Here is a 10,979-nt window from a genome sequence, read left to right as displayed (position 1 = left end):
TGGCACCCCTGCCCCATGCTGGGCAGGCAGCGCTGCCGGCACCCCCCTCCCTGCTCCTCTCCCTGTTCCAGTACATCGAAGCCATCAGCAACAAGCAAGGGGAGCTGGAAAACTACGTCTCGGATGGCTACAAGACAGCTCTGACAGAAGAGAGGAGACGCTTCTGCTTCCTGGTGGAGAAACAGTGTGCGGTGGCCAAGAGCGCCATCACCTACCACGCCAAGGTGAGTGGGACCAGCTGAACACTCCCACAGACCAGGCTGATATCCCAAAAGTTGCAGTGGGGCTAGCCCTTGTGAGTGGGACTGGCTGAACACTCCCAGAGCATCCCACAGACCAGGCTGATATCCCAAAAGCTGCAGTGGGGCTAGCCCTTGTGAGGGTGATGGACCAGCAGGTGCCCCAGGGAGGATGCCCCAGCAGGAGCAGCTGCTCCAAATCCCTCTTGCCCATGGTAGCTCCACATCCCTCGTGCCCATGGCTGCCCCATCTCCTGGACCAGGAGCAGCAGTGCCAGCATGGTCTGGAGCAGAATCCACCCGGATGAGGGCTGGGAGTGCTGGTGCTGCTCCCGCAGCCTCGTGCTCCCGTTCTGGTTGTTCCCCAGCACCGCCCTCCRTGGCTCACAGCAGCCATCTGTCACCGCCACGCTTGGCACTGGAGCAGGAGAGGGAGYTGGGATTACTCAGCTCTGTCCTGGCGCATCCACAGCATGGATCCACGCTTGGCTTGGCTTGGCAAGCGTGGTGCAGGAGGGGACAAATGCCCCCAGGGCTGGGGGTCAGCAGRAACAAACCTAAAACTTGCTGCAGCAGCACAGAGGGTGGTTTTGCAGCAGGGACTTTGTCCTGAGTGTGGTGGGGTGTCCTGCTAAAAACTCCATCCTGCTGCTGCTCCTGGCGCCTGCAGGATGCTCCAGAGGATCATGAGGCTGGAGCCACAGGCTGATGTTGGGGAAATGTGCACTTTGAAATCAGATTGGAAGGGGATTTGATATGCAGGAGGTTTTGTCTCCGGAGGTTTTGTCTCCGGATGAGGCAGAGCAGACATTGGGTCACCCTTTGCTGCATCTGGCGAGTGACCTCGGGGGCTTGGGACACCTTCCTCCTCAGAGTCACACAGTGGGGTGCTTGTACATTCTGGGTGAATAACACAGGTTTGGCTCCATCTCTGGAGCAGTGGCTGCCAGTCCTGCAGGCAGGGAGCAGTGAGGTGTGGATGCAGCACAGGAGCCTGCAGGTTTTGGGGCTGAGCACCCAAAAGAAGCAGCTCATCCCTCGGGATGTGGGGATAGCCTGGAGCACAGGCTGTGCTCTGCCGAGGTCCTGGCCCCTCACGTTTCGTTTTCCTCCTGCAGGGGAAGGAGATGCTGACRCAGAAGCTGCCGCTGTGGCAGCAATCCTGCTCGGATCCCAACAAGATCCCGGAGCGCGCCATACAGCTGATGCAGCAGATGGCTGCCAGCAGCAATGGCACCATTATGCCCAGCCCTCTGTCCACATCCAAGTCCAACCTCATCATCTCTGACCCCATCCCTGGTGCCAAACCTCTCCCTGTCCCCCCGGAGCTGGCACCTTTCGTAGGAGTAAGTATCYCTGGTGGAAGCTGTGCTGCCCTTGTGAGCAAAGCCGGAGGGAGCAGCCCAGGCCGGTGTCACCGCTGTCCTCGGCAAGTTGCCCTGGGATGGACTGTCACTGATGGCAGGGATGGGCAGCTCCGTGCTGTGCCACCCTGGCACGTGGGAAGGACCCTGATGTGGGCATGGGCAGCCTGTCCCATTCCCATCCCATCCCATCCCATCCCACCAGAGCTGCTGAGCTCTGGCAGAGCAGGGGCTCCCAGGGGCTGTTTGGGGAGCCCACAAGCTGGACTCACCTCCAGGCTGATCCCTGAGCTGTGGGACTGAGCCCAGGTACCCCAGTAACTGGGACTGAGCCCAGGTACCCCAGTAACTGGGACTGAGCCCAGGTACCCCAGTAACTGGGACTGAACCCAGGTACCCCAGTAACTGGGACTGAACCCAGGTACCCCAGTAACTGGGACTGAACCCAGGTACCCCAGTAACTGGGGAGAAAGGCTTGGAGTGACCCATGGGATGAAGGACCATTCAAAAGAGGGTGTCCCTTTGATGTGGGGACATGAGCTGAGCAGTAGGGCTCAGCAGGGCAATGGCAAGGGCAGCAGAGCTCAGAGCACTAAAATAYCTTAGAGGAGACCCCACTGCTCCACCCTGAGCAGTTTGTTTTGGGTGGGGAACTGAACCCATCAGGATGACGCTCTGCTGTGCCTCTCTCCCTGGACTGTGTCCCCCGGGAGCTGCAGTGGGTGCCCTAAAGAAGCCGTTGCGTGTCCCCCTCCCCTCCTCTCTCCGTAGCGCATGTCAGCACAGGAGGCCATGCCGGTGATGAACGGAGTCTCGGGCTCTGACAGCGACGGGTACAACCACTGGTCTGAGATGAAGCCAGCACAGCCCAAATCTTTATCTCCTCCCCAGCCTCAGAAGCAGCTGAGTGACTCTTACTCCAATACACTCCCAGTTCGCAAAAATGTGCCACCGAAAAACAGCTACGCCTCAGGTGAGGCTCTGGAACATCCACGGGGGCTGGAGCTGGCTCTGCTGGACAGTGACTACAGCAGCCTTTCAGTGTCTGGTGCTGCTGGTGCCCCTTTCCCCGGGTGTAGGGATGTGCTGGAGCTGGGCTCTGCCATGGGGTTTCACAGGATTTCCAGCAGGAAAATCCTGCGGGATCTGGCACAGGGAACCTGCTCCCTTTGGAGCAGGGGGTGATGCCAAGAGTCTGATCCTGCCTGTTCAGGGTGAAGGTGTGAACCACACCGAAGGTTTTAGTGAGACCTGGGCTGAAATAAGGAGGGGTGGGGGCCTGTCCTGCACCCCAAGGACTCAGGGCACCCACTGGTCTCTGTCCCCCCAGCTGAAAACAAGACACTGCCACGCTCCAGCTCCATGGCCGCCGGGCTCGAGAGGAACGGCCGGACGAGGGTGCAGGCGATTTTCTCGCACGCTGCCGGGGATAACAGCACCCTCCTGAGCTTCAAGGAGGGGGACCTCATCACACTGCTGGTGCCTGAGGCCCGGGACGGCTGGCACTACGGAGAGAGCGAGAAAACCAAAATGTGAGTGGGCTGGGTGTCCTCAGTGAGGATCTGACCTTGTCCTGATCCTCCAYGGACTGACCTGGGCTTGGCTTCATCCCCGCCTTTGCCTTTCAGGAGGGGCTGGTTTCCTTTCTCCTACACACGGGTCCTTGACAATGATGGCAGCGAGCGCGTCCACACCAGGTAGGAGCATCGTGCCGGGTGCCAGGGAGCCTGTGTGCAATTCGGATGGCAATTAGGAATTCCTTAGGAATTCTGGTTGGGAGTAACAACACGTGTGGGTGGCTGCTGGTTCTGGGTGGTTTTGCCATGAGTAGCCCGGGGGTCTCTGCATGGAGCTGACACCTCTGCTCTGGGCTCCCAGCCTGCAGCAAGGGAAGAGCAGCAGCACTGGCAATCTCCTGGACAAGGATGACATCTCCATCCCKCCGCCCGACTACGGCATGGCCTCGCAGGCCTTCCCAGCACAGGGTGGCAACACCTTCAAGCAGCGGCCCTACAGCGTGGCCGTGCCTGCCTTCTCCCAGGTGAGCTCCTCCTCCTGCTTTGGGGGTGTTTTAGGAATGGGGGATGCTGCAGCAAATCCCTGGGGATGTGGGGTCTGCAGCCTCCGTGTCCCCCGGGATGGGCTGAGCGGGAGCGTTCCCGGTGCTGCGGCTGCGTGGGGGTGCCGAGGGCGGCTCTCCAACCTCTGTTCGTTGTTTTAGGACTACCTAATGCCCTATGGGTGTGCAATTAAAGACTATTCCAGTGGCCTCTGCCAAGCACCCTCCGCTCACTACAAGCCTTACACTAGGTCGACAGCTGTAAGTCCGGCGCTCGCAATGTTTCCCTTGGGATTTACGGCGCTTTGGCCCGTTTGTGCCTCASCTGGGCCCTGCTCCTGCTCAGCACCTCTGCTGGGATGGAGGCACGAGGGGTGCAGGGAGGAGCAGCCAAAGCACGCCGGGCAGTGGCACAAAGTGGCCCCGTAAACCCCCAAAGGACAACACTTGCCAACTCCGTGGGATTCTCCCACCAGAAACAGGCGGCTCACAGGCAGCTGGAAGYGTTTTCTCTGGCTCAGGCCAATTCAAGCCGGTGACAGTCCCGTGGGGACACTGGGGCAGATCTTGGATAGGATTTCAGAGTGTCCAGAGCAAGCTCAGGGCTTCTTGGATAACAAGGCAGGGAGGAGGCACAAGCAGATGGGATCAGCCTAACCCAGGAGCTGCTGATGTAGTGGAACTATCCCTGCAGAACGAGCACAGGGGGATGAGCCACACTGGCATCACCTCCTGGCAGATGGGGACAGGATGAGGAGGGAGAGAGAGGCCAGGCAGCACTGACCCTTAGCAGGGTGCTTCAGCTGGGATCTGCTCCTGTCTGCAGGGAGTGGGCTGGAAGCACAGCCCCACCTCTTGCTCTGGGCTCAGATTTCCCAGCAGGATTGGTGTTTTGTCGCTGGGAATGTTCCTGGGAAATGGGAATGTGGGTCTGACCCCTGGTGCATGGGCAGCTCAAAGGGCAGAGGTTCCCAGTGTTCCCTGGAGTGGTCCCAGGTTTGTCAGGGAGAGCAGAGCTGCCCCACAGTCGTGTCCCAGGGCAGGCCCTTGCTCAAGGAGGGATGTCCTTCAGGGATGTTCTCTGGTCCCCAGCTGCCCCTCAGTCCCTCCCTGCAAAGCCTGCTCAGCACCGGCTAAAGGAGAAAATGGTCCAAAACCCTGTGGCTTTCTGGTGGGAGTGAATACAGACAACCCCTCTTTCCACAGAACATTTCACTGGTGTCTCTCAGTCGTGCAGTCGCTTTCCAACTGTCTCAGCATCTCAGCAGCAGCCAGAGCTGTTCCACAGAGGCTGGGCAGAGCAGGGCTCTCCCAGCTGTCGCTTTGCCATGTCTGGCCAGATTAATTCTGCAGAGAGTGGTGCAATTTCACTCCCTGCTGTCTGAATCCCACTCGGATCATCTCCATGTCTCCCTTTCGTCTCCAAACGCATCAGCCCTGGGCCCTGTCACCCCTGGCACCCCTGATGCGGTTTGGTTTGTTCATGTGACCCTCTGGTGGCACCTGAGCAGGCACAGCCCACACRTCCCTCACCGTGCTTCCTCCCCTCCTCTCCACAGGGTCTCGATGACTACGGGACGAGGTCCGTCAGCAGGTAAGATGTCACCTTCCTGTCACATTCCCTGCGAACTGTTGGTGTTGGCTGTGGGCAGCGTCCCCATGGGGGTCCCTGAACAGGCTCCCGAGGGTGTGGCAGTGGCTGGGATGGGGCCAGGTCTGTACTGTGACAGTGGAGGAACCCATGGAGGGCAGGTCCCAGGGCCAGCCCTGGTGTCCCCAGCCTCATGCTCCTGCAGAGGGTCGGTCACATCTCCTGACCTGGATAGCAAAGCCATGGAGAGCCCGTGCTCTGGGGTTCTTCCCCAGCACCTTCTCCATCCCCTGTGCCTCGGAGCCGCCCCGTTTGTCGCTCGTGGGGCTGAGYCCGAGCCGTGGCTGGGTGGAACTCGCCGCCCGTGGGTGCCGCGGTGCCGTGAGGGTGCTGGGCTCCCGGCTCGGTGCTGCCCCGCGGCCACTCTGGCATCTCTGTGCTTTGTTCCGCAGCGGCAGTGGCAGTTTGGTATCAACGGTGTGAGGACACCCGGGCTCGCGGCGGCCCCTTGCTGCTTGGAAGAGCTTTCTGCTTCTTTCCCCCCCTTTTTTTTCCCTTCCCTTTCGTTTCTCTTTTCTCTACTTCTTTTGGATTTGAAACTCTTGTGATCTTCAAGGAAACCATGGTGCTTCTCACCCCTCCCTGGTGTTCACAGTGCCCTTGTTTCTGAAGCCTTTTTGGAGCAGAAACTGCCACCAGGTCTGTGCTGACAGCCCAGGTGCAGTTGTCACTTAGTGGGACCCGGTGTTTGTCCTCCCGTGTGATGTTAGCGATGCACTGTYCCCCCCCGGGGCCGCGCCCCGCACGAGCCTGGACCAAACTCCCAGACTGGATCACATATGCATGGCCTCTGGTGTCCGTACTGTTACTGAGCATCCGGGATGCCCGCGCCCGGGATGCCGTTCCCGGAGGGGTGGCAGCGTCCCCGCGCCTCCCCCTCGGCCCGATCCGCTTCCGTGCCACCGCGGTGGCTTTGGGAGAAGCGGATGGCACAGAGCTCCCGCCCCGGGGAAAGGGCTGCTTCTGGGCTGGGGTCCCGCCGGCTGCGGGAACCCCCTCGGAAGAGTTACTCCTGGTTGTTTTATAAATATATATATATATATATTTTTTTGTAGCAAGGTATTGTTACCTCACGTTAGGGCTGGGGCTCCGAGGATGTGCTCGCACCCCCACAGCGGGCTGGAGCGAGGCTGTGCCCCCGAGGGGGCTCGGCAGTGCCCGGGGGGCTCCCACCCCGCACTCGCCCGGCCGTACCCTCCCAGTGCCCGTGGCCGTCTCCACTGCAAAGCTGTTCACGCTTTTTTTCTGATGTGATTTTTAAGACCTCTGACATTGCCTGTTTACTGGGACATTGCTGGCAATAGACCCCCACCCCGGACCAGTTTTTGGGTTATCTCCTCGCCTACGGGCACACTGTTCCGAGCCCCTCCTGCATCGATGTCCGAATTTTGCTAAGGATTTTTAACCCAGGATATTTCACGATGAATGATTGAATGTAGAGGGGAAAAAAAAAAACAAAACCACAAACCCAGCCTAGCAAAGCCTGTGTGGAGATTGTAAAGTGCTGAAAAACCTTTTTTTAAAAGCCAGAGAGAATTGTGCCCTGTACTGAGTTATTGTTTGAATAAAAGTTTTATTTATTGCATTGAGCTGGGCCTCGGTGTCTTTTTCGGCTGCCGTGCCTGCGTGCTGTCCTCACCGCCTGCATCGCCCACCGCGCATTCCCAGCCGTGTTTTTGTTCCCCGCTCCATCCCCGGGGATGCCGGGTGCTGCCTGTGCGCCRCCGGCACTAAACAGCTTCGCTGAGCGGGAGCAGCGACAGCTGTTTGAGGGCCGGGTCCCCTGTCCCTGAGCATTCCAGGGGGTGATGCYGCTGCTGCTCCCGCATGCCGAGGCTCCGGCTGTGCTTTCCCGGCGGTGGGAAAGCGGCGGTGGCCGGCACGGGGGGAAGGAAGCCGCCCCCACCCTCCCTTCCGTAGCCCCTGCCGTGCCCGGCCGCCGCACTCCCACAGCTCCCGGCTGGCCGTGCCCTTCCTTCCCCTCCTCACAGCACCAGGGACTCAATAAACACCACTTTTCCTCCTTTCTCTTCTTTTTCCTGCTGTTTCCTCTGCCCGCCGGCGCTGCGTGCGGGGTGGCCAGCGGGCTCTCGGGCCGGGTGGCCACCRGCTCGCGGCCTTAAAGCCTCTCCTTAACCACGACCTTCTGTCGCCGTCGAGCGTCCCGGTGTCCTCCAACCTGCCTTCTGTTTCCCTTGCAGCCCCGATGTTGAAGTGGCCAGGTTTTGAGGTGCCCCTGCCCGTAGTAAGTGCCGCTGTCGCGGGGCCRAGCCCTGGGTGCGCTGGGCAGCGGGTGCCGCCGCGGGGACACACGGGGACGGTGCCACCGCTCTGCTTCCCGCTGCACCCGGCCGAGCGCGTCCCCTCCCTCCCTCCGGCACCGCTTGGCGRGAGCTGCGGCTCTCCCCGGCTGCCTCTGCTGCTCGGCTGCTCGCCCCGCTGCCGTGGCTGCGCTTCCCGGGATGCTGAGCTGCCTCCGCGCTTCCCCCGCTCCCCGTAACCAGCTCTTTGGTTGTAGGTGTCCGGTGTGGTGKCCGTCSSTCGCTGTCCCCAGCCCTSTCCCGCGGGGCGGGGCACGTCCACACTAACCGCAAGTTTTTTGAGCAGCTTTTTTTTTGTTGTAGACTCGYCCCGGGAGCCTCCTGGTGCTGGCCCCAGGGATGGGATGCAGGAGCCTCCGCAGGAGTGGAGCCCCTGCTCGCTGGGGAGCCCCATTCCCCGTTTCTCTTTGATCCATGAGCTGCTTTCCCTGGAGCTGCAGGCTCCATCCCAGTGGCTCTTCTCTGCCAGCACAGAAATAGTTAAATGAGCCCYGGGTGACTCATCAAAGCAACTTTTCCTCTCCCTCCAGTCCTGAGAATCTATTCTGGCATCCTGGGGGGGAAAGTGATCTAAGTATCTGCATTAATTAGGTGTGAAATTAATTACCCTATTTTTAAGSAAAAGCCATTTATCTTTTAAGGAAAGGAAAAGTGAACGTGGAGAGGTGAGGGATGGCAGRGAGGGGACCTGGGGCTGACAGTGAGTGACTGTCCCACGGGGGTGCAGGTCCCAGCATCTTCCTTCTGCTCTGGGAGATGGCTGGGGACATCCCAAAGCTTGTGGGGACATCCCAAAGCCTCTGGGGACATCCCAAACCTGCTCAGTCCAGGTGCACATGATACCCCAAGGTGGGTGACTGGCCAGTGGGCCAGCTGTGGGACCTGCTGTGGGGGCTGTGGCTCCCTGGGGAGGGCTGGGGACACTGGGCGGATTAAATGAGGCCAAAGGGAGGGCAGGGGGCTGCTTGGTGGCTCCAGGCCTGGTGCATGTTCAGACCCAATGGCCCCAGGCACCCCAGGAAGCCAGAGGGACCCCCAGAGCTGCCCACATCCCTCCAGAATTAACTCATGCAGGGGAGAGGACAGAGGGGATCTCCTGGAGAGGGGGTAAGGATGTTCCCCGTGCCAAGGCAGTCCTTGTACCCCGTCCTGGCCAGGTGAYGATGGCAGCAGGAGGGTGCTGGGGGCACCCCAGGTAGGTGAAACCCAAGGTCAGCCTGTCCAGGTGTCCTCAGTCTCCCCCACTCTTCTCCCTGGAYAGTAACTTCTCTAGAGCAGCACGAGGCTCTGCAGGGAGCTGCCAGCTCTGCCCTTGGTCAGGAGGTGAAGCCAAACTCCCCCTGCTCCCTGGAGCAKCATGGTGCACAGCTGGGTGATCCCRCMGTGCTCCGGAGCAGCTTCTCCAGCCCTGGCCCCCATGGCATCCCCAGCTTTAGGCTGAAGGAGAGCCAGGTAGGAGAACATCCCACTGCAGCTGCCCTCAGCTCATTTCTGGGAGAGGAGCTGAGGAGTGGAGGCAGCTCCAGGAGTGGGAGCAGCTCCAGGAGTGGGGGCAGCTTGGCCGGGGGCTCTGTAAAGCAGAGCTTTTCCAATTTTCCCCTTTGCAAACGCTGCTGAGCCCGGGGTCTCGCTAGTCGCCGCTCGCTGTGCTGGTGCCCAGTCCTCCCTCTGTTAACTCTTCCTTCCTCTTCCTCTTCCTCCACAGGAACCCCTTTGCCAACGTCCAGCTGAAGCCAACGGTGACAAACGACCGCTCGGCTCCGCTCATCAGCTGATCCGGGAGCGCTGGCGCCCACGTGGCACTCGCCACTTCCTCATCCTCCTCCTCCTCCTCATCCTCACCGCTGCATGTCCGCCTTCCCAGGACTCCATTTCTAGGCAGAATTTATTTAATCCTGCTGCTTTGAAAGCCAAAGGCTCAAGCTAGTGCCCTAGCTCTCTCTCCTCTAGAGTCCCTCGGTGGCAGAGGGTCACAGCGCTGCCATGTCATCTGTCCTTTGTGCACTCCCCGGAGTCAGAGCTGCATGTCCCAGTGCAGGGATGACTCTCTCGTCCAGCAGCAGCTTGCTGTGGGTGGAAGGACAGGCTCAGCTGGAGAACAGCTCTCCGTGGGCTCACAGAGCTGCAGTGGGCAGTGATGGCACAGGGGACAATATCCCATGGGGTGGGAGGGACCCCGAGGCCAGGCAGGATAGCAGGACACCCCGAGGGATGGGGCAGCTCCCAGGCTCCCACCCCGTGCTCCAGTGCTGGTCACCACTGCAGCCCCCGCTGGGACGGGGTCAGCTCCGGGTCCAGAGCTCCTGCTGCTCTGGATATTGTAGGGAATTACGGTACTGCTGTAAAATATAAGCTAGAAAAAAAAAACCACTCGAGGAGGGGAGGGCGGTGTGTGAGCGAGCCTTGGGGTGCCCCTGCTCCCTGCACACAGGAGYTCCCATCCGGACCTCTTGCTTGGCCGTTTGCTCTTCCTCTATTCCTAGGGCTGCATGAGAGAGAGAGATAGATAGAGATAAAAATATATAAATATATATACACACTTGCTAAGCTTATTGCTGGGAGTGCCCATGAGCGAGGTGGCTCCCGGAGCCCTTCCCACAKCTCCCGAGTGACCACGGTCACATCCTTGCTCCAAAAACAGGGAGAAGGGCGTTTCCAGGCAGGAACGGTGTCTCCCATGGGTGAGGGGTTGAATCTGAAYAGAGTTTTTGCTTTTTCCGTTGTATTTCTCATTTTGCACTTTTTGGTGGTGATCACTGGTGCACCGTGTCCTGGTCCCCACAGCCTGGGCAGTGGGTGCTTGGCCGGGCACAGAATGTCCCCAGCACAGAGGGGGCTCAGTCCCAGTCGGATGAAGTGGCTCATTTGTCCCTTCCGATGGCTTTGCCAGCTCCACTGCAGGAAAACAGCTTCTCCTGTGACCGCCCAGGCTCCAGCTCTGCACGGAGGTTCCCTGCTCCATGATGTGCCTCCTCTTCCTCTCCTGTGCCTCCTCTTCCTCTTCCAGGGCTGGAGCAGATGGGTGGGGGCCAGATGGGGCAGGGGCGAGGGAAAGGGCTTCACTGGGGTGTGGGGCAGTGGGTGGGAGAGGGCTGGTGGCCACAGCCCGGGGTGGGGACAGGCCTGGGGTCCCCTCGACCATTGCGGTGTCCTCTTCCACCCCCGTGCCAGGGGCTGTCCCCCTGGGTCCCCCAAGCTGCCACCCTGGCTCCAGCCAGCCCCCAGGGGCTTCACTGCACCTCCTGGCTCGGTGGCACCTGCAAAATGTAACCTGAAATAATTTTTTATGAGAAAAAGTAATTTATGAGCAATTCAATCTCCCCCAGCCCTCCCTCCTGCAGCATC

General features: G+C 60.0%; 1 protein-coding gene across 5 annotated transcripts in view; it reads left to right on the top strand.

Moving 5' to 3' along the window:
- The window catches only part of BAIAP2 (BAR/IMD domain containing adaptor protein 2), a 24,253-nt gene extending 14,772 nt beyond the window's left edge, over nucleotides 1-9,481 (top strand). The window contains exons 4-12 of one of the 5 annotated variants that reach the window (XM_057383235.1): nucleotides 72-224; nucleotides 1,358-1,585; nucleotides 2,375-2,576; nucleotides 2,934-3,135; nucleotides 3,232-3,300; nucleotides 3,482-3,644; nucleotides 5,222-5,256; nucleotides 7,515-7,558; nucleotides 9,340-9,406. In XM_057383235.1, coding sequence (XP_057239218.1) covers nucleotides 72-224; nucleotides 1,358-1,585; nucleotides 2,375-2,576; nucleotides 2,934-3,135; nucleotides 3,232-3,300; nucleotides 3,482-3,644; nucleotides 5,222-5,256; nucleotides 7,515-7,542 — 1,080 coding nt within the window. In that variant the 3' untranslated portion in view covers nucleotides 7,543-7,558; nucleotides 9,340-9,406. Of the gene's footprint in view, nucleotides 1-71; nucleotides 225-1,357; nucleotides 1,586-2,374; nucleotides 2,577-2,933; nucleotides 3,136-3,231; nucleotides 3,301-3,481; nucleotides 3,645-5,221; nucleotides 5,257-5,705; nucleotides 5,796-7,514; nucleotides 7,559-9,339 lie in introns of those variants that run through there. The other 4 variants (XM_057383233.1, XM_057383236.1, XM_057383234.1 and 1 more) reach the window with 4 other exon arrangements.
- The last annotated feature ends 1,498 nt before the right edge of the window (nucleotides 9,482-10,979 follow it).

Source organism: Malurus melanocephalus, unplaced genomic scaffold (assembly GCF_030028575.1).
Source record: "Malurus melanocephalus ecotype Western Australia unplaced genomic scaffold, MMel_1.1 scaffold_616, whole genome shotgun sequence".
NCBI lineage: Eukaryota > Metazoa > Chordata > Aves > Passeriformes > Maluridae > Malurus > Malurus melanocephalus.
The sequence above is the reverse complement of the archived record's forward strand: the minus strand, read 5'-3'. Positions and strand labels throughout refer to the sequence as shown.